This window comes from Saccoglossus kowalevskii, chromosome 14 (assembly GCF_978046115.1).
Source record: "Saccoglossus kowalevskii chromosome 14, keSacKowa6.1, whole genome shotgun sequence".
In the NCBI taxonomy this organism is placed as follows: domain Eukaryota; kingdom Metazoa; phylum Hemichordata; class Enteropneusta; family Harrimaniidae; genus Saccoglossus; species Saccoglossus kowalevskii.
In genome coordinates this window covers 1,598,740-1,622,321 of record NC_140654.1, presented here as the reverse complement: position 1 = coordinate 1,622,321, position 23,582 = coordinate 1,598,740, and the positions used below count along the sequence as shown (strand labels likewise).

General features: G+C 35.4%; 1 protein-coding gene across 2 annotated transcripts in view; it reads left to right on the top strand.

Annotated features, from left to right (window-relative positions):
• LOC100369742 (twitchin-like) overlaps positions 1 to 23,582 on the top strand; it is a 117,211-nt gene that overhangs the window by 40,969 nt on the left and 52,660 nt on the right. For both annotated transcript variants that reach the window (XM_085507767.1, XM_085507766.1), the window contains 13 exons: positions 1,198 to 1,470; positions 1,997 to 2,275; positions 3,412 to 3,684; positions 9,582 to 9,866; positions 11,391 to 11,690; positions 12,066 to 12,368; positions 13,600 to 13,902; positions 15,059 to 15,343; positions 16,319 to 16,627; positions 18,172 to 18,474; positions 19,165 to 19,446; positions 21,923 to 22,228; positions 22,692 to 22,994. In XM_085507767.1, coding sequence (XP_085363893.1) covers positions 1,198 to 1,470; positions 1,997 to 2,275; positions 3,412 to 3,684; positions 9,582 to 9,866; positions 11,391 to 11,690; positions 12,066 to 12,368; positions 13,600 to 13,902; positions 15,059 to 15,343; positions 16,319 to 16,627; positions 18,172 to 18,474; positions 19,165 to 19,446; positions 21,923 to 22,228; positions 22,692 to 22,994 — 3,804 coding nt within the window. The remainder of the gene's footprint in view (positions 1 to 1,197; positions 1,471 to 1,996; positions 2,276 to 3,411; positions 3,685 to 9,581; positions 9,867 to 11,390; positions 11,691 to 12,065; positions 12,369 to 13,599; positions 13,903 to 15,058; positions 15,344 to 16,318; positions 16,628 to 18,171; positions 18,475 to 19,164; positions 19,447 to 21,922; positions 22,229 to 22,691; positions 22,995 to 23,582) is intronic.

Genomic DNA, 23,582 nt, shown 5'->3' with positions numbered 1-23,582 from the left:
TTTATTTTTGCATGAGATTTCATCTTTTATCATAATTTTGTTCAGTGACAGGTGTACAATAAAATTGTTATAAATATAAATAAATATTATAAAAATATTCAAGAAATTATCATTCAAATTCAGTTTTAAAAAGTTTCCAATCAGATATTTTTTCTCATCCTATTTACTATCAGAGATACATTCTCATTCCATTCAAAAAATAGTTTGAACTTCTTTATATGCATGTCTTGTTGTATTTTGTACGTTGCATCCACCACAACACATTATTTCACAGTATATTATTGACTGAGACACTAACCCTCTGCCAATTGCAATCCCTTTTGCTTTCTTAACCACACATCAATTATCTATGTCACATAATAACTCAATAATGTATAGAAATGTTCCCAGGGTGCAACTGTGTTTATACTGTCATGATCCTGGTGTTGCTGACTTGACTGACCGGTTAATTGAGTGTTGTTGAGGTGTTAAGAATTTTCTGTTATTATAGCATCTTCAGTGCAAATGTTGTGTAGTCAATCAAGCCTGTATATACTGCACACCTATCCTTGCAGTGTCATTTCCACTTGCACTTCTCACTTCAGCCTGCATAAATCCTTTCAAAAAATCACCATTTTTAATGCATAATTATTGGTGAGTTATTTTATGCAGTGAGTCACTATGCCACACCCCACCCCCACACCCCCACACCCCCCACACACACCTACCTTCATATGGCTGACATTTATTTGAAATTTTATCTGTCCTTACAGTATCATTAACAATACACATTTTATGTGCTGTGCTGCCAATCAACTGAATACATGGGCATGAAACATCATATAATTCTGCATACGTTTCAAGCAGAACCATAAATGAATTACTGAACAGTTTTAGAGAATTAGAGAATTTCCGGATTTTGTCTCATATTTGATGTAGACATTTTTCTCCTACATAGAAGTACAAACAAGATATTCATGTCCAATTTATTCTATGGTACTGTAAGAGCAAAAGATCACTTTTTGGTGTGTTATAAATCACCAATGCACCAATTATTTAAATAAATACTTATTATAATTATTAATTAAAAATCTTTATACAGCAATTATATAAAATCTGAAGAGATGCACAAACAGTACAATTTCCATGCTACATTGATATAAGTTATCCTGGCCTATGTGTACAAGTTGTGTTCATTGTAAATTTTACTCTTTTCAGCTGCTAAAAAAAGAACCCGGTTCACCAAAAAATTGAAAACCTGCCAAGTTAAAGAAGGAGAGGAAGCCAAGTTTGAATGTATGGTCACAAACGCAAATTTACCGTTCCACTGGGAGAAGAAAGGTTCACCTGTCAAGAGGGATAAACGACATCAAGTAATTGACGTTGGTAAAACGCGTATTCTCATGATTAAAAATGTCACCCCAGCAGATGAAGGAGAGATCAAGTGTTTTTGTGGTGATGAACCAGACTCTGCAGAGTTGTTTGTTGAACGTAAGTAGAAATGTTGCATTCATTTTTTTTTCTGATCACCCTTCATTAGTTTGAAATGTCTCACAAAATCTTGGTAGGAATGAAAGAGAAATGCTATTTCAGAAAATGTTAACAAATACACAAGAAGATTTTTGTTCAGATATGAAAACAATGTTAAGTTCTCTCTGTTTGGTTCAAAATACTTGTTAAATTTTCAGAAATATTGAAGAAGAATTTGTTTAAAATGATTAAACAGCAACATTTTGGTTGAAATATGGATTCAATGTTGAGCTTTGACTGTTTGATCCAAAATTAATTTTTAAAGTATCAGAAAAATCCACAAAATGTGAAAACAAAAATCACATTTTTGAATATTAAGACATTATAGTCTTACATAGCAGAGCTGATAACAAATAAAAATATGCAGAGAAATCTTCAAACTTTAGGGGATTTGTACAAACCCAATGAACCCTCTGTATCTGCCTCTGAATTATAGGAAAGATTCACTTGTCATCTGCTACATATAATTGTTTTATTCAATCCACAGCAAAACCCAAACCCCAATTTGTGAAGCTACTACAGAGTCAACAAGTGATGGAACGAGACAGAGCTGTGCTGCAGTGTGATGTGAACATGGACGATGTTGAGCTAATATGGCTGAAAGATGGAGCACCAGTTAAAGCTGATAATAGAGTTAAAATCAGACACGCCGGTCTTATTCACCAGTTGATATTTGAAGATGTCAAAATGGATGATGAGGCTGATTATGAGGTCAAAGTGAAAGGTCTTGAGGAGACTTGCTCTTCCTGTTCATTGCTTGTTGATGGTACATAATTATGTTTTTTTTTTAATATATCATTGTTTTGTTTCGGTAACAGTGTAACAAGGTTACTCCTAGATGTACAACATATATAAATTCGGTTCCTCAGGATTCCCTCAAAATTGAGTTTGTGATTCTTCTTGACTTTAGCTGTTTTCATTGGCTTACGTATAGCCCATAGAATTACATTGTACAGTGGTGCCATGTTCTGTGATGTAGCTCCACCAAGATGATTTTCTGAGGCTGAATCTTGGTCTTCTTCTACTAATAGTGAAATGTTGTTATCAGATTTGCGAATATTGCTAAAGACTATCACTATTTCGTAAACAAAAAATTAATCATATGTGCTTGTATGTCTACTGAACTATTCCCAAAGACTAGTGTATAGCATACAAAATTTAACAACAGGAATTCCTGGATTGCATCTTTGGAGACTTATGCACATTCATTTGTTTTCTGGTCTAATTTAATATGGTCGAATGGCGACCATTTTTATGATTGAAATTCATCAAAATCAAGTATGTCTGCAATTTTGTTAGAATACACATTGGGCATAATGAGACGTTGATATATGTTATTTCGTTTTTCAGATTGAATTCAAAATTGGCAAGTCTGGTAATTTTCAAAGCTATATTAGATATGACTAAATCAATCATGTTCAAATTCTAGACATCCTACATTGTACATCATGTCACTTGTATGCACATGTGTTGATCAGATTCAAGATGGCTGAATGGAGACAATTTTACTGATAACAATTCAGCAAAATTAAGCATTTTTGCCATTCCGAATCAGGTCTTAAGAGATGGACTGCTGTTGTCCAAACTTAGTACTTGAATATAATGGAACCATAATATTTTTCAGATCAAAATAAAAATGTATGTATTAACGAAAGCTGTTCTAGAGCCATGTCCAGAGAGTGCAATCAAAAGCATTATTTTCATGTTACACCCATTACCATGCTTTTGTTTGAGTTTCTGATTCATGACAAATAATTTGTTCTATTTAGTCACATCTGTATTTACCAATCATTGCACACAATCTGGGTGTGTGCTACAGTCACTCTCCGAGTAAAGTGACTGTGGTGTGTGCTACATCATCTTGGTAGTGTGGTTTGATTATTCTTGTCCATTCTCTTTTAGAATACAAACCACCTCCTGACTTTGATGAGAAGTTGACTGATGTTGTTGGATGTGAGGATGATGAAGCTGAATTTGTTGCCAAAGTAAATGACAAAGATGTTGAGGTACAATGGCTGAAAGATGGTAAACCAATACCAAAAGATCCCAGAATCAAACACACAAAGCAAGGAGTTCTAAGAAAATTAATTATTAAACCTGTCACTCCTGAAGATCAAGGAGAATATACATGTATTGCAGGGGACAAGAAAACTGTTGCATCTCTCAAAGTTGAAGGTATACACAGTCATGTGATTTCACAAACTAACTATTTTTATGTGTTTGAGGGCGCACTATTATTGTTTCCCAAAGTGAGGCAGTACAGAGAATAGTACAGCTAAACACAAGGCATTTTTCTGTAGTTGCAAGAGTCATTTATGTTTATATGTTTGTATATGTCTGTTGACTGAGACACAGAGAAAATGTCTGCTAGTACTGATCTCAATCCACTATTTTTGACAAATCTTTTTCAGTTCTTCTTTTCATGTTGTAAAATAGCAATAGCTTGTCAAACAAGCTGGTTTGTGGACGTTTTGAAATGTTGTATGTGTAAAATACATTTAAAGCTGACAAACGCTCTATGATTTAGCCAAGTATCTTTAAAGGGCAAGTCCTTAATTGTTTCTTTATCTTTGCCCTCATAACATTTCAAATACTTATCTTAAGGAAAACCTGAAAAGATGACATTGTCTCCAAAAAAGCAGCTAACAAAAAAGTTACCCATTCCTGAGCAAAGTGAACCACCAAAAGGAGAATATGAATTCCAACGTGCTCAGCTAAAGAAGTTCAACACGCCAACAAAAATTCACAACACTGAAATTGAGCCACCTAGTTCTGTGAAAAAAACACCAGCAGCACCACTCAGTGTTGATAACAAACCAACAGTGCCACCTAGTGACATTGACAACAAACAAAGAGCGCCACCTAGTGATGTCAAAGAGAGTTCTACAGTACCACGTTCTATAAAGTTGGTTACCCTTGATGAACCTTCCCAGCTGTTGTCAAGTGCACCACCCATTATCCTAACAGAAGACAGGGAAAGTAAATCTGAAGGTGATTCAAAGTAGACCCAGATGGGGTAACATTCCAAGTTATTGAAGCACAAATGCACTTGCACATTGCAGAAACCTCCTCTTGCTTGGCAACATGTATTCCACTCATAACACAAAAACAACAAACTAACCTCAAAATTGTTGAGAATGCACACCCTCTTTGAGACTTTTCACTCAATACATCCAACCCATATTCCTCTCAGAACACAAAAAACTACAACCTGATCTCAATATTGTTGAGAATCCACAACCACTGTTAGACCTTCCACTCAATATATCTAACCCATATTCCTCTCACTACACAAAAAACTACAACCTAATCTCAATATAGAATCCACACCCACTGTAAGACCTTTCACTCGACACATCCAACCCATATTCCTCTCACATCACAAAAAACTACAACCTGATCTCACTATTGTTGAGAATCCACAACCACTTTAAAACCTTTCACTCAACACATCCAACCCATATTCCTCTCACAACACAAAAAACTACAACCTAATCTGAATATTGCTGAGAATCCACAACCACTGTAAAACCTTTCACTCAACACATCCAACCCATATTCCTCTCACAACACAAAAAACTACAACCTAATCTGAATATTGCTGAGAATTCACACCCACTGTAAGACCTTTCACTCAACACATCCAACCCATATTCCTCTCACAACACAAAAAACGCCAACCTAATCTCAATATAGAATCCACACCCACTGTAACCCCTTTCACTCAACACATCCAACCCATATTCCTCTCACAACACAAAAAACTACAACCTATTCTGAATATTGCTGAGAATCCACACCCACTGTAAGACCTTTCACTCGACACATCCAACCCATATTCCTCTCACATCACAAAAAACTACAACCTGATCTCAATATTGTTGAGAATCCACCACTGTAAAACCTTTCACTCAACACATCCAACCCATATTCCTCTCACAACACAAAAAACTACAACTTAATCTGAATATTGCTGAGAATCCACACCCACTGTAAGACCTTTCACTCAACACATCCAACCCATATTCCTTTCACAACACAAAAAACGCCAACCTAATCTCAAAATAGAATCCACACCCACTGTAAGACCTTTCACTCAACACATCCAACTCATATTCCTCTCACAACACAAAAAACTACAACCTAATCTGAATATTGCTGAGAATCCACACCCACTGTAAGACCTTTCACTCAACACATCCAACCCATATTCCTCTCACAACACAAAAAACGCCAACCTAATCTCAATATTGTTGAGAATCGACACCAACTGTAAGACCTTTCACTCAACACAGCCAACCCATATTCCACTCACTACACAAAAAAATACAACCTAATCTCAATATTGTGAGAATCCACAACCACTGTAAGACCTTTCACTCAACACATAATAATAATAATAATAACTTTATTTAATTAAGCGCAACAATTCCAACCCATATTCCTCTCACAACACAAAAAACTACAACCTAATCTCAATATTGTTGAGAATCCACAACAACTGTAAGACCTTTCACTCAACACATCCAACCATATTTCTCTCACAACACAAAAAACTACAACATAATCACAATATTGTTGAGAATCCACATCCACTGTAAGACCTTCCACTCAACACTTCCAACCTGTATTCCTCTCACAACACAAAAAACTACAACCTAATCTCAATATTGTTGAGAATCCACACCCACTGTAAGACCTTTCACTCAACACATCAAACCCATATTCCTCTCACAACACAAACACATACAACCTAATCTCAATATTGTTGAGAATTCACACCCACTGTAAGACCTTTCACTCAACACATCCAACCCATATTCCTGTCACAACACAAAAAAACTACAACCTAATCTCAATATTGTTGAGAATCCACACCCACTGTAAGACCTTTCACTCAACACATCCAACCTGTATTCCTCTCACAACACAAAAAACAACATAATCTCAATATTGTTGAGAATCGACACCCACTGTAAGACCTTCCACTCAACACGTCCAACCCATATTCCTCTCACAACACAAAAACATACAACCTAATCTCAATATTGTTGAGAATTCACAACCACTGTAAAACCTTTCACTCAACACATCCAACCTGTATTCCTTTCACAACACAAAACAAAACAATACAACCTAATCTCAATATTGTAGAGAATCCACAACCACTGTAAAACCTTTTTCTTAACACATCCAACCTGTATTCCTCTCACAATACAAAAACTACAACCTGATCTCAATGTTGTTGAGAATCCACAACCACTGTAAAACCTTTCACTCAACACATCCAACCCATATTCCTGTCACAACACATCCCGCCTGTATTCCTCTCACAACACAAAAACATACAACCTAATCCCAATATTGTTGAGAATCCACAACCACTGTAAGACTTTTCACTCAACACATCCAACCCATATTCCTCTCACAACACAAAACAAAACAATACAACCTAATCTCAATATTGTAGAGAATCCACAACCACTGTAAAACCTTTTTCTTAACACATCCAACCTGTATTCCTCTCACAATACAAAAACTACAACCTGATCTCAATGTTGTTGAGAATCCACAACCACTGTAAAACCTTTCACTCAACACATCCAACCCATATTCCTCTCACAACACAAAAAAAAATACAACCTAATCTCAATATTGTTGAGAATCCACAACCACTGTAAGACCTTCCACTCAACACATCCTACCTGTATTCCTCTCACAACACATCCCACCTGTATTCCTCTCACAACACAAAAAAATAAAACTTGATCTCAACATTGTTGAGAATACACAACTACTGTAAGTCCTTTCTTTCACTTGACACATCCAACCTGTATTCCTCTCACAACACAGCCAACCTGCAGACTGGCACTATAAGTGTCTGATCTCTTCCCGTCAATAGATATCAACCTGACAATATTATTGCGAGTGAAGTTACATGTGGTTGATAATTTGAATTAATTCACTTATATACATAATACACATGGCAGTGATTTGTTTTATCTGTATATTTACATAACTGCAGGTCACTTTGTTTTTTCCAATATTTTCAAGTCTTGTCACTAACATTCTAACATTTCAAATGATTAATTAACTCAAGGAAAATCAGAGAATGCAGCGTTACCACCAAACTCACAGCAAAAAAATAAGTTGCCAGCTCTCAAGCAAAGTGAACCACCAAAAGGAGAATATGAATTCCAACGTGCTCAGCTGAAAAAGTTTAACACGCCAACAAAAATTCACAACACTGAAACTGAGCCACCTAGTGTTGTAGAAAAGAAACTAACATCATCACCCAGTGTTGTTGACAAAACACCAACAGCACCATTCAATGTTGATAACAAACCAACAGCACCACCAAGTGACATTGACAACAAACAAAGAGCGCCACCTAGTGATGTCAAAGAGAGTTCTACAGTACCACGTTCTATAAAGTTGGTTACCCTTGATGAACCTTCCCAGCTGTTGTCAAGTGCACCACCCATTATCCTAACAGAAGACAGGGAAAGTAAATCTGAAGGTGATTCAAAGTAGACCCAGATGGGGTAACATTCCAAGTTATTGAAGCACAAATGCACCTGCACATTGCTTGGTAGAATTATGCTACACGTATATATACCCAATCCAAACATTTAAATCAAGACACAAAAGCACACACTTGTATTCAATGTTCTGCGCTACTCAAGACTTGTATTTACATCATAGGTACCCTTATGTTTGCATATGCCTCATACTAGTAATAGACAGACTAGCAAGACCGGTACCTGCAGTTTAAGATGTGAATTAATTTCAGATAGATGCATACCACGCCTGATCCTTCCCATCTCCCTTATTGTCAAAAGCTTATTAGAAGATTTCTGAACATGTGTTGAAGTGCTTCAGTTTTTGTTCGTTAATAGCATTTCTGTAATCTGGTATGCGCACATAACTCAGATATTGAATCTCTATTGTTTAACTGTATAAAACAACAAAGTTTTTTTATTGTAGTAAGTTTTTAGAGAGCTATTAAAAGCCACAGGTGGGACACACATAAAACTAACTTATGTGTCAATGGTTATATTGCTTTTGAATGGTGCATAGTATACACAACGTAGGTAAAGCATACCAAAGAACTGAGAACATTAACAGTAGAATGCACGTAAGCAGAGTTTAGATTGATCACAAGTCAGAGCAAAAGTTATAATTTTTGTGTTGGCTCATCCAGCAATTGATCATGTGATCTACTGTTGAGGGCTGTTTACTGATTGACAACATTGCTAGGGAAAACTATCTATGATGTAATTACAGTGTATCTCACTATGAACAATATCACTGCTTTCATTGTACATAATTATGCAATGTTACTAATTATCATAGCATACAACATGTGCCTCATGAAAGACTGCAGCCTGCTACTATCAGTACACATTGTGAGTCATTCAGCTATTTAAGATGCCTGTCATTCAACACATTCTCACTATATTGCAGTATAATTCCATTGCATCATACAAAATATGATATGATATGCAGCAAGTCCCATCACTCAACACTTCCAAACTTTATTCCTACCACTCCAATCTTGATAGTGTTATGAGAAAAGTTATTAGACATGGCAGTAAAATAGATCTAAACTTTTTTTCCTCACACAACACAATCCTTTGTTCCTCTTTGTCAAATGTATATGTTTGCTGAGTCATGTGTACACCTAAATGTGTTCAATGAATATTGAATTTATGAATGATTCTTTTGAGCAATGAATCAATTATCCAGTCAAATTATTAGGCCAAGTAACATATGGTAATGTTATATTTCTATTAATCATAATTTTAGTATTAATCTTTATTATAATCATAACCACTTTTGGATATTGACGTAAGGATATCAAGATGACAATTTGAGTTGTTGCTTTCATGGTTACATTTGTGAAAGCGCCACAATCATCTAGTTGTTTATATAAGCATTGTATTTTCATGCATTGTTTACATCGCATGGGACCCACTTGGAAAGGCGAATAACGGAGCTAGTATTGACTTGTTTTGTTATAATAACATTTAATATTATTGTTATTTTATATAACTTCTTACTTTTTTCAGCTCGTCCTAAATTAGTATTACCAGATGACTTAAAGAAAATTAGAGTCAAAAAGGGGGAACCCATACGCATAGAAGTTCCTGTTAGTGGAAAACCCCCTCCAGAAGTAAGATGGTTGAAGAACGGCAAGCCATTAAAACCAACGAAAGATCTAAAAATGGAGCGTACTCCAGATAAAGCTATTTTGTACATACCTGCTTCAGAACGAGATGACACTGGAGCCTACCAGTTGGAGATATCAAATGCACATGGTTCTGATACAGCTGATATGGCTATTGGTGTGGTTGGTAAGTGTTGACAATCTATCTAACTTTGAGTTAATGCCTCCCATATTTCGTTGAAACTAGTATTTCTGTAATTCAGATATTTGCAAGTTACAGCTTTATTGAGTGATTCACTTCAGATCCAGATAGATTTTGTCACTGGCGGCTAAGTAGAATGAATTCCTGTTGTGATGTGCTTACTACACACAAGCTTAGGTATTGTTTGCTCACTGTTCAGCATGTCAGTAAAAGCGATGTTAGAATGAAGGCACCTAAATAATGTACACACAATGTTATGTAACAAGTGTTCATCACAGACCAATCAGAATGAAAAAAATGTGTCACATTATATTTTTATTTTGTATAAATAGTTCCTATTCATTCAGAAAATCTCATGTGTGTTCAGTGAAATGATGACACTCTGTTATTTGGTATATGACATATATAACATCGCATAATGCATTGAAATTACCATATAAATAAGGCATTAAGCTCTTTGGTAGACACAAGAACCTGCGGATCTTAACCAAGGTTCCCCCAAAGTCGCATTTGTTAGTGAATGAAACCCGGCCAGTGGAATAGGCCTTCCCAGTGAGTCTGTGGCACACTCACCCAGGGTAGGGGTCAACCCTTTTGTTGTTCAGCCTAAGGTAGGATTTGAACTTGGGTCTACCGGCCATGAGTCTGATGTGACAACCACCAGGCTACCAGTGACCGGTTTGGTTGACAATTTTAACTTCATGTGACTTGTACTGAGATTGTTTCAATGGCAACCACACACACACACATCTGTACCAAAATGTAATTGGTTGGTCCTTATGTCACAGGCTGAAAAATTCATGAAAATCCATCCACAACTATTCAAGTTTATAATGAAAATTCATTCTCACAATTGCAGCCAAATCTTCATTGTTACACAATAAGTTCTTTTTTTTAAGAATCTATCAGTTATCAAAAAAAAATCATTCTTTAAATGGCTGTTTCCTTGGCAACTCATTCACATCTCTACCAAAATTTATTGGATTAGTTATTTTCAACGTCTCCTTAAAATTTCTCAAGAATCCATTCATAGCTTTTTTACAATAGAAAAATTGTTATTGAACTTGTGGTTTCCATTTTAACCCGACATACAATTTAATGGGTTGTTTTTTTTTTGACAAGGGAAAATTCTCAAAATTTTAAGAGAACCCATCTATAGCTTCTTAACAAGCAAATGAATGTACTGACAGCAAAATCAAAATATCGTTGGATGCCCAACATAATTGGCTTTCAGAGTAAGGTTTGATGTGTGAGGACATATACTACGTTTTATATTGAAATTTTCTTTGAGATATGTGTAATTGATTTGCAGAAAACAAAACATAAAAACTTGGCTTCTGCCTATATTTGACTGTCAGTGATACAGTCTGTTATGTCGTGGGTATCATCTCTAACTGAATTAAAAATTATGTGTTCTAGTATTATGTGCGAGTTCCTAGCTCTTCTTAATTTTACAAAAAGTAATTATACATGATTTGTTTACACCGAGTTTGATTGTTTATTTAATAGATGTTCCAGGTCCACCGAAGACTGTGAAAGTGTCTGATACAACAACTTCATCCATATCTGTCAAATGGGAAGAACCAGAATTAGACGGAGGTTGTGAGATCCTCGGATATAAGGTTGAAAGGTGTGATGCAAATAAAGATGAGTGGACAACAGTTGCTGAGAAAGCACCAGCAAATAAATTCACAATACCTAACTTGACTGAAAACAAGCAGTATCTGATTCGTGTTAGTGCTGTTAATGAGATTGGAACCAGTGAACCAAAAGCGATTGATAAACCAGTCACCGCAAAGGATCCATTTGGTGAGAACTATAACTCTGAACACTGTATTTGCTCTATTAGAAGCTAAGAACACTTCTATTATTTATGCACTAATACATGTGATAGGGAAAATATGGTACATATCGCATAGACAAGTAGGAGTTATTTAGCATTATTATATTGATATATTTGCTGCCTAGCAACCGTTTTATTGCCTTCTCCAAATGAAATGAAAGGAAAAGTCTTGTAGTGGCATAATCTGTCTATCGTTGTAAATATCTTAATAGTTGATTGCTATCAAACTTATATACATGTATATGGTTAATCTTGCCCCAGGTTTTAATTATTGTGAACTATTAAGTTGTCTAAACTGCATGGCTGAACCTAGTTTAATCTAAACTTGATTTACATTTCAGATCCTTCAGATCCTCCAGGTCAACCTGAGGTACTTGAAACCCATAAAGGATTTGTTAAATTGAAGTGGCCAGAACCCAAATCAGATGGAGGTAGTCCAATCAAAGGTTACCATATTGAGAAGAAAGAGACTAAGGGTAAGAAATGGACAAATGCCCTGAAATCACCAGTGCAGGGCACAGAAGCAGGTATTCCTGATCTTATTGATGGTGAAGAATATCAATTCAGAATTGTAGCTGAAAACAAAGCTGGAAAGAGTGAACCAAGTCCACTTTCTGAGGCTGTGCTTGCAAGAGAACCAATATGTAAGTTGAGAGAACCCTTTAAAGGTATAAAGTATCATGTTGTCCTGTGACCCTCTAAAGGTGTACTGTAACCTGTTGACCCATGATCCTTTAAAGGTGTACTGTAACTTGTTGACCTGTGACCCTTTAATGGTGTACTGTAAAATGTTGACCTGTGACCCTTTAATGGTGTACTGTAAAATGTTGACCTGTGATCCTTTAAAGGTGTAATGTGACATATTGACCTGTGATTCTTTAAAGGTGTACTGTAACATGTTGACCTGTGACCCTTTAAAGGTGTACTGTAACTTGTTGACCCGTGATTCTTTAAAGGTGTACTGTAACATGTTGACCTGTGACCCTTTAAAGGTGTACTGTAACATGTTGAACTATGACCTTTAAAGGTGTACTGTAACTTGTTGACCTGTGATTTTTTAAAGGTGTATTGTAACATGTTGACCTGTGACCTGTTAAAGGTGTACTGTAACATGTTGACCCGTGATCCTTTAAAGGTGTACTGTAACTTGTTGACCTGTGACCCTTTAAAGGTGTACTGTAACATGTTGATCCTTTAAAGGTGTACTGTAACTTGTTGACCCATGATCCTTTAAAGGTGTACTGTAACTTGCTGACCCATGATCCTTTAAAAGTATACTGTAACATTTTGACCTATGACCGTTAAAGGTGTACTGTAAAATGTTGACCTGTGATCCTTTAAAGGTGTAATGTGACATATTGACCTGTGATCCTTTAAAGGTGTACTGTAACATGTTGACTTTTGACCCTTTAAAGGTGTACTGTAACATGTTGACATGTGACCCTTTAATGGTGTACTGTAAAATGTTGACCTGTGACCCTTTAATGGTGTACTGTAAAATGTTGACCTGTGATCCTTTAAAGGTGTAATGTGACATGTTGACCTGTGATTCTTTAAAGGTGTACTGTAACATGTTGACTTGTGACCCTTTAAAGGTGTACTGTAACATGTTGACCTGTGACCCTTTAAAGGTGTACTGTAACATGTTGACCTGTGACCTTTAAAGGTGTACTGTAACATGTTGACCTGTGACCCTTTAAAGGTGTACTGTAACATGTTGATCCTTTAAAAGTGGACTGTAATATGTTATCATTTACTGTTAATATGATGATTGTGATCCATTAACATGTAGTACTACAGATCATCATGATTTGTGCAATTATTATATTAGATCAGAATTATCTAAATGTTTGCGCTTACATACTTTTCCTCCAGTTCCCACCGACCCACCAGGTGCCCTCAAAGTTGGCGATGTTACCAAGGAATCTGCTCAACTCGCATGGGATAAACCTGTGTCTGACGGTGGCAGTCCAGTGAAAGGTTACAACATTGAGAAGAGAGAAGTTGGCAAAGACAATTGGGAGAAATGTAATAAAGCCCCAGTTAAGGATGAGAACTTTAAGGTTGAAGGTTTGGAAGAAGACAAGGAGTACGAGTTCCGTGTTATGGCAGAGAATGAAGCTGGTATTAGTGAACCAAGTGAAGCTTCTGAACCAATCATTGCAAAAGATCCAAAAGGCGAGTGTCTTGTATTTACTGATTTTTAAAGTAGATTAAGTTGTGTATAACAACCAATTTTGGTTGTCTAAAAAACCCAGAACCGGAACCTGACTGGAACGTAAAATTAAAAATATTTGGGCGTACAGGTTGTTTAATATAAGTGATATTGCATTAATGGACTTAGTTTGTTAATATTATTTTTTTATTATATTATTTGTAGTTGTGTGTACACTCATTCTAATAATGTGGCTGAAATAATAGGCAGAAAGCGCATGTTTACGATGTTTTCCGCTTGAGGCGCACTTCACGTCTTGGGGCGATGTGTTACACTTAAATCCTGTAATGTCCTTGTTGCTTTTAAATATTTTTAATTTTACGTTCCGGTTCAGATTCCATTTTTTTGGACAACCACCAATTTTGGCATTAATATTGGTTAATCTGGAAGTAACAGTCACTGCATAACAGTCACTGCGAAGCACATGTTGCAATTTTGTGGATATGACCTGATATGATAACTGTGGTACTTTAATACAATGCTTTCATTATTTATTTCACTATTTTAAGGCTTGATGAACGTATGTGTGTATGAACTCTGATATTTGTTTTAAAGTCTCACCTTTACATGTTATGGAATATGAGGTTATTACAAGGATACCTCAAAGTATGCACGAAGACAGTACAGCGACAGTAACGACCAACGCGCAGCGGAGGTCGATACGACGATGGACTGTCTGAGTGCATACTTTAAGGTATCCTCGTAATAACCTTATTATTATACATCTTTTCCTTCCAAGGAGATACATGTACATCATGGGAATGCCAAAATCCAAAAAAGTTTAGAACTGAATTAGCGAACTTCTCTGTGTGGAGTCCGGTCAAACCCTGGTGGCAGCCATGTTTGTTTTTATTATTAGAGAACGCTTATGCACGTAATCATTCCATATTTGGAATTCGCATTTCCTTATATGGTAGGATGAAAATACCCCATAAAATACCGCAAAACTACGCGACGCTGTAACTTATGGCGTTACGGTGACAGATGTATCATAATAATATATTTTATGATCGTTAGAAAGTTCTTAAATCTTAGACTAATACTATTATTCTGTGTTTATGAAATTTATCTTATGATCGTTAGACGGATGTATATAATGTTTTTCATTCTTGTATACAGTTGCTCCACAGATTGACCTGTCCAATTTCCCTAAAGAAATCACTGTTAAAGCCGGACAGATGTTCAAAGCCAGTGCACCATTCTCTGGGAGTCCTGCTCCTGAAGCAAAATGGATGAAAGATGGTAAAGAAGTGACTCCTGATAACACTGTGAAAGTTAACTCAACACCTACAGAGAGTACTCTGATTAATAGAACAGCAGAGAGACTAGATACTGGGGTGTATCAATTGGTTGTTAGTAATGATTCAGGCACTGAAACTGTTGATGTCAAAGTAAATGTCTTAGGTAAATGTTTATCCTCCCTTTCTGTGTCACCTGAGGGCGCTATCACTGTGGTAGGTAATGTCACAGATACAGCATGACTTTATTCATGAAATTGTCAATGATAAAACAAAATCTCATTAGTTCTTGTTCAGAAGCAGTCTGAAACTAAGACTTATCTCAAACGTGCCTTAATTGGCCGATTTATTCAAACATTCAAACTTCACAGACACATCATATATTTTGGGATATATATGTACGTCTATTCATTTCATGATCTCATTGAAGTTGGTTGAATGGTGGCCATTATACTGTTAAAAAATTTCTGCTATTCCTGAACCAGATTTTGGTATAGATGGATTTTGTTCAAACTTGATACATATATTCTACATTATGAAAACTGCACGTTGTGTGTTTTAGATCAGATTGATAATGACCAACTGCTCAAACTTCATAAATATATATAATACATTTTGTTATGCATGTGTATTTGTATTGTATTCAGATTCAAGATGGTCAAATGGGGGCCATATTAATGTTGAAAATCATCAAAATCAAGCATTTCTCCCAGATCTTGTTTATACATAGGCAGTTATTGTCAATCGTGGTACATACATTGAACATATAAATAACGGACCATAATTATTTTGCAGACATAATTCTTAAAATGGCTGATTGCAAATGCTGTTCTAGAGCCATTTCAATGACATACATTGACTGATCTCAATCAAACTTTACAACTACATTATATATCATTTCATTTATTTCATGTTCTGTTTCAAAATGACTGACTCATTTCAGTTTCATTTTGTGTACTCCTGAACCATCAAGTCATGAAATAAGTTGTTTACATAGTTTTCACATTGTTCCAAAATAGCAGTGTATGATTGCTAAGTTGACACTGCCATGTTCTTGAAATAACTATACTTTGGTCACACTACTCTTTCTCTACTAAAATAACAACTTTGTTCACGGTATTAATTCTTTTCTTTTGGGCAGACAAACCAGCTGCACCAGAGGGTCCCCTTGACGTCAGTGATGTTTATGCAGAATCTTGCAAACTTCATTGGAACCCACCTAAAGATGATGGTGGCTGTGAAATACTTAACTATATCATTGAAAAACGTGATGCAAACCGAGCCACATGGACACCAGTTAGCGATGATGTTCCAGCTGATGCTACCTCGTTTGATGTCAAAAAACTTGTTCCTGGGAATAAGTTTGATTTCAGAGTTCGTGCTGAGAATAAGGAAGGTGTGAGTGATCCTTTGGCAACGACTGAACCCACATTAGCTAAGAATCCATATGGTAAGTAGTGATTTAGATACTCACTAGACATCAGCAATTTGCTGATATATTTTTCAATATGTCCGAATTTTGTTCAATCATTTTTAACAAAGGGCCTAAGGGTTTTCTGTTAAATTTACTGTTTTACGTCCAAAATATGGTAAATACTGTGAAATTCTTTATTTTGATGTGGATCTTATTTTTGCAGAAGGCAATTTTTCACAGAATTAACTTTCATGCATACATCTATAATTAAATATCATGAAGTGTCTTGGATAATAAAGTAAATGATAAATGAGTAGACACTAAACAAACTACTATTCTTCAGGGGTTTTACAAATGCATTTAATAGCAGGTCATCATCTGTAACAACAGGGCAAAAAACGCTGCAATAAGATTGGCGTAAGTGGTCAGTGGAGGGGGAGAGAGCGAAAAGTAAACGACGTATTTGGGCTTGGGCCATATGGCCAGTGGCCAGCTGTTAAGGAAACCCTTGATCCTTATGTAAGAATATGAGTAATTAATAAATGACCCCATGATAACATTTGCCCATGACGCTTGAAATTTAACTAATGATGCTCAAATTGCTTTATTTACGAGTGTCATGCAGTCATGCAGTCAATTAAAACAATAAAATGCATTGATTGATTCCAAATGAAGTCACATCAGAAGGAAAACTACTGTAGATTGAGGCAGGTTTTATCCAGTTGCAGACAAAACAGCAAATAAAAAATGAGACAAACCCTGACCTCTGGAAATACCTCATTCATTGACTACCTTAGTGGTGGAGATCGCCATGCGCATACAATGTGCTCTGTGACATCGCGACTGATGACAAAAGGGATTTTGATCAGGGTAACAAAGATGGCAGCGCAGAATGCATGATATTTAAAAACAATATCTTGATGCCGAATTTGGTGTAATTAAGTATTGTGACACTAAAAGGTACTGATGATCACAACAGTGCATTGTAATGCTGTCAGCGAGCAATGTTACAGTGATTGTAGCATTACCGTATAGTTTCATACAAAATCATTTACTTCACTTTTGAAATGCTAAATAAAGTATTTCACAGTAATTAGATATGTCGATCTCATTGTGCTAGTTGACATTTTGGAGGATATGTACTATATTTTGTCTGTTGTGCCATTTTGGTAAGCAAGTGCCAACATACCTTTTTGGAATATTCCTGAATATTCAATGTTTGAGGGAACTATGAGGGTAAATGGTTACTTCAACAGCATCGTATGGTTGAAAAGTGATGAACATTGGTTGCCATAGTAACACTACTAAGCTACAACTTTGACATGTCCACCAAAGAATTTCATATCCTCTGAGCTTTCCTGACCTGCAAAATGATACAGATGCTCATAGAATAATTAGAACATCAAGTCAAGCAGCTTTCGTCACCATGTTGTCTTTGATGACGTTATGGTATCATCATTGCATTATATAGAGTCAAATAAAATATTGTATTGTTTAATGTAGAAATCACTTCTAATCTTACCAAGTTTTATTCTAGTATGATGTAATATATAAAATTTTCAATATTATTTATTATCCAGATGAACCAGAATCACCAGGTGTGCCGGTAATTGAAGACTATGATAAAGACTTCATAGATCTGGCATGGGAAGAACCAAAGGATGATGGAGGAGCTCCAATTGAGAGGTATCTAGTAGAGAAGAGAGACAAGGCAAACAACAGATGGGTACCAGCTTTTGAAGAACCTATTAAAGGCACTAAATGCAAAGTCACTGATTTAATACCAGGTCATGACTATGACTTCCGTGTGAGTGCCATCAACAAAGCTGGCAAGGGTAAACCAAGTGAAGCTTCTAATACACAGAAAGTCAAGGCTAAGTATGGTGAGACTTGTTTTCTGTTTCATAGTATCTTCTGTCAATCCAAATCAACTATTTCTTCATGTATTCAAAAGAATTATTTACTGTAAAATGACTAATTTTCGCTGGGTTTAAATTTCACTTATTTAGCATTTCAGACATACTCAGTGGGTTTTAAATTCACAGTTATATCATTCAGATAATGTGTTCTATGCTCAATTTTACATATTCACCTGGTTTTAATTTAGCGCATTTTGCAGTCAGTGGAATAAGCAAAATTAAAACCCAGTGAATAATTTACCCTTTTACATTAATAAATGTCTTAAAAACTTTTTTAATTCAAAAAAATATATATACCATCATATAATTTAATTTGTGTGTTACAATGAGAAAATAAATCACAATAAAATATAAAATAAATGATGACCACTCTTTTGTTAAATCAGTTTTTATTTTTGTTTTGTTTCTAAGCATGCACAAATTTTCCAAATATTATCATCTACTTTGAGTTGTTTTACTCAGTTTTACATCCCAAAATATTATTATTACTTTACATTGATAGTTGGTTCGTAAGCAAAGATGGTGACTAGATTTCAATTTTACTGATAAAATATCCTTTTGACCCCCTCATCTTTTTAAATAGATGAATACCAGTGTGAGAAAAAATGCTGTGAAAATTGATACATTAACGAAAGTTTTTAAATATGATTGCAGAAAAACCAAGCTTTGATCCAAGTGCGATGAGAGACATCAAAGTAAAGGCTGGTCAGAACTTTAAGATCTCTGTACCTATTGATGGTGCACCACCACCAACAGTGACATGGAAGAAAAATGGAGAAGAAATCAAACCGTCGGATAGAGTGAAAGATAATTCAACTGAAACAAATGCTGATTTATTGACCAATGCAGCAGAACGTGGTGACACCGGAGAGTATGAATTGGTGCTGACTAATGATCAAGGAACTGTCAGTACTAAATGCAAAGTTAATGTCTTAGGTAAGAGAACATTCACTAAGATGCTGTGATTCTAGCTTAGGTGGCAGTCTGTGTAAATCTTGGAAGACTTGGGAGATTACATGGTCAAATAAGATGTAGACTGTATAAAAAGAACTGGCTTTAATAGGTGGGCTAACAAAGTGGTCTGTGTCTGCCCAGAAAGTTCCTGTTACAATAATATTAATATAATAGTGTACATCTGGGCAGGACTAAATCAATTAAGGTATATTGAGTGAGCTATGTGCTTATGGTTGAATACATGTATGCTATGAACTCAGTATAAAAGACCTTTCTTAGGTGGGCTAAAATTCATTTATGTTGATTTACCTACATGTACATGAGGTGAGGACATTATGTCTTCAGAGTGTCTGTCTGTATTTTATTTATTTATTTATTAACACACAACATCCCCCGGAGGTGATGAAAAGGGTTACAAATCAAATATTAGTAAAAGAAAAATAACTACATAAAAAGTAAGAGAACAAAAAAGCATTAAAAAAAAAAAAGAAAGATAAATTTGTATACAAGGAATGTGTTACTGGCTTAGTTTATGTAGGTGCTGCTGTCTTGTATTAAAACAGTTTTTAGCTCCGCTGTCGACTTTGTCGAGCGGAGCTTATCATATGAGTGATTGTCTGTCGTCCGTGTCAATGTTTTACTTTTTCGACTTCTTCTTGAAAACTACAAGCCTGAATGCTTTGATACTTGGTGTATATGTACCTTGGGTAGACCTCTCTTAGATTTGTTCATTTCATGTTGATATCTTCAATTTACGAATGTGCTATATACTGTGTATATCTGAATACCATACTCGCCTCTGAAAGTTCCACATCTTATAAAATAAGAAATTCAAGTTCGAAATCAAATCATTCATTATTTGTGACAGACATTCGGTCTGGGCCTTTCACGCAACTATGCAAGTTCTCGCAGCGAACCAAAAAATTATCTATGTAATGATATTTTGTTGCTCTTTGAAAGTTGATAATAATTTGAAGGCATCTGTAAAGTCATTGTGACGTCTTTGATGAACCACAGTGAAAAGTTTACTAATCTAAATTTGACAATTGTTTTTAACTAGCCCAATTCATAAAACTTCCCCTGAAATTAAATGTTTTTATTTTTCCTGCTAAATTTTGCATATTTCATGTATTTTTCTTTAATTTCTTTGTTAGCTCCGCTGTCGACTTTGTCGAGCGGAGCTTATCATATGAGTGATTGTCCGTCGTCCTTGTCAATGTTTTATATTTTCGACTTCTTCTTGAAAACTACAAGTTTGAATGCTTTGATACTTGGTGTATATGTACCTTGGGTAGACCTCTCTCAGATTTGTTCATTTCATGATCATATCTTCAATTCTCTAATTTTGGTGAATATTTTTGTAATTTTTGGTAAAAAGTGATATTTTCGACTTCTTGTTAAAAACCAATAGTTCAATTGCTTTGATATTACATATATAGATACTACATGTAGACCTTTCTCAGATTTGTTCATTTTGTGATGATATCTTCAGTTCTCTAATTTTGGTGAATATTTTTGTCATTTTTGGTAAAAAGTGATATTTTCGACTTCTTGTTGAAAACTGTAAGTCCGATTGCTTTGATATTACATATATAGGTACTACATGTGGACCTCTCTCAGATTTGTTCATTTTGTGATGATATCTTCAATTCTCTAATTAATTTATTTTGGTGAATATTTTTGTAATTTTTGGTAAAAAGTGATATTTTCGACTTCTTGTTAAAAACTGTAAGTCCGATTGCTTTGATACTATTCATATTGTTCATTTTCTAATGATGTCTTCAGTTCTTTAATTGAAATGTGCATTGCTAACAGCGGAGCTATCTCAGCCGAAGGCTGCTTGTTTAAATATTGCGCTAAAGGAATTGACATTTTCTCGTTACTTAGTAATGATATGAATTTATTTTCATTACTAAATTTGTCAAAATTTGGTATACGTTTATTAGCTACAATGTAAAGTTTTAATCTTATTTCGTTGTAATGAGGACAATTTATGACAAAATGTTGTTCATCTTCAACATGGTCATTGTCGCACATATTGCAGACTCTGTCTTTAAAATCCAAACCAATATGCCGGCCTGTTTCAATTTTCAGACAGTGGTTGCCAAGTCTAAATTTTGTTAAGGATTTGCGAAGTTCATTGTTTTTCATAATTGTTAAGTAGTTTTCTTGTTCAATTTTGGTTTTAAAAAGTTTGTAGGTTGTTAGTTTATTTTTAGAATTTGATTTTTTCCTAGTGTCATTATTTATTTCATTTTTCCACTCAGTTGTAAACTCTTCTTTTAATTTCTCATCAATTGTTTTTAGTTTTGATAATGAGATAATATTTGTTTCATTTAAAAGATAAGATAGTAGCGTGAGTCTGACAGACTCGGCTTCTGATTAAAAATTATACATGAATTATAGTGACACTCAAAATATTAAAGTTTCTCCTGAAAATCATTTTTTATTTTATCAGATAAACCAACTGCACCAGAGGGACCATTGGATGTATCAAATGTGACTGCCCATTCACTATCTCTGGCATGGAATCCACCAAAAGACAATGGTGGTACACCAATTGCAGCTTATGTTGTTGAGAAACGTGATACATCTGAAGCAGAATGGTCAACAGTTAGTAGTTTTGTAACAGTAACAAAGTGTGATGTTGGTAAACTGAAAGAAGGCAAAGAGTATGAATTCAGAGTGAGAGCAGAGAATGAACATGGTGGAGTTAGTGAACCTTTGATGACATCACAACCAATCCTTGCAAAGAACCCATATGGTGAGAAACTATTTTTATAATAATATTAATAATAATATTAATAAATGTGCTTTATTATGCCATAAATAAAAAACAATAGGATATAGTAGACAATGAGAAAGTGCTATTGTACCCCAAGGTATTATAATTGTTATAAATGGCTAAGGGGGATTAGGAAGAGCAATGTATGTATAAGTGAAGAGGGGTGATATTGTGAAGATTTTGTGGAGGTGGCAAGAGTAGAAGGTGAGTTGGGAGAAAGAGGGGTAAGGAGGAGAAAAATAGAAGGGGTACAGGAGAGAAGAAGAACGGATTGAAAACCTGGTGTGAAGAAATACACAAGGTGAGAGGGGTAGAAGGATGGCAGAATGAATAAGGGAGAGGGTTATGTAGAGGAGAAAGGCAGAGAGGTAGAGAAAAAAAGAATAAAGGTTATGATCATGTTCCAAACTTGTGTGACAAATCTTTCCTCTTATGTTTACAGATCCTCCAGGTGCTCCTGGTAAACCAGATATTCCAGCTTATGATCGACATCAAATGGATCTGCAATGGACGGAACCCAATAATGATGGTGGTGCCCCAATCACTGGATATGTAATAGAAAAGAAGGACACCAAACTCAATCGTTGGGTGAAATGTAACAAATCTCCTGTTATTGGTACTAAATTTACAGTTACTGGTTTGTTTGAAGGGAAGGAATACCAATTTCGTGTTTTTGCTGAGAACAAAGCAGGTCTTGGTGAACCAAGTGAACCATCAAATTCTCAGATTGCAAAACCACAGTTTGGTAAGTTTAAGTTTAAACTTTAAACAGTTTAAAACTCCAGATATGGAGCATTTATTGGGAACGACAAGTCCACTTGCTTTGATGCTTGGTATATAGGTATTTCATAAGTGGACACCTTGAGTGGACCTTAGTCAGATTTGTTCTTTTTGTGACGATACCTTCAATTCTAGTTTTAGTAAATATTGTTGTCATTTATGGATAAATATGCTATTTTCAACTTCTTTTATAAAATGGTTAGCCTGATTGCTTTCATATTTTATGTGTAGACACATTGGGTGGACCTCAGACAGATTTGTTCATCAAAAGTCTAACTACGCAGCGGAATTATATCATTCCTGTTAAGGTGTAGAAATTGATCACCAGTAATGTATTGGTTTGTAACACCAGACCCATAATAGGTAGACCTGAGTTCAATTATAACTTGGGTTGAACAGCAAAAATAGGTCAACCTACTCTGGATCAGTATCCCAAAGATGGTGAGACCAAAGTCATTGATCAAAAATTGATATGACTTTGCGGTAACTTTGGATTACGGTATATCCACAGGTGCTTGTGTTTGATTGGGCCTGATTGATGCCGGAATAGCAT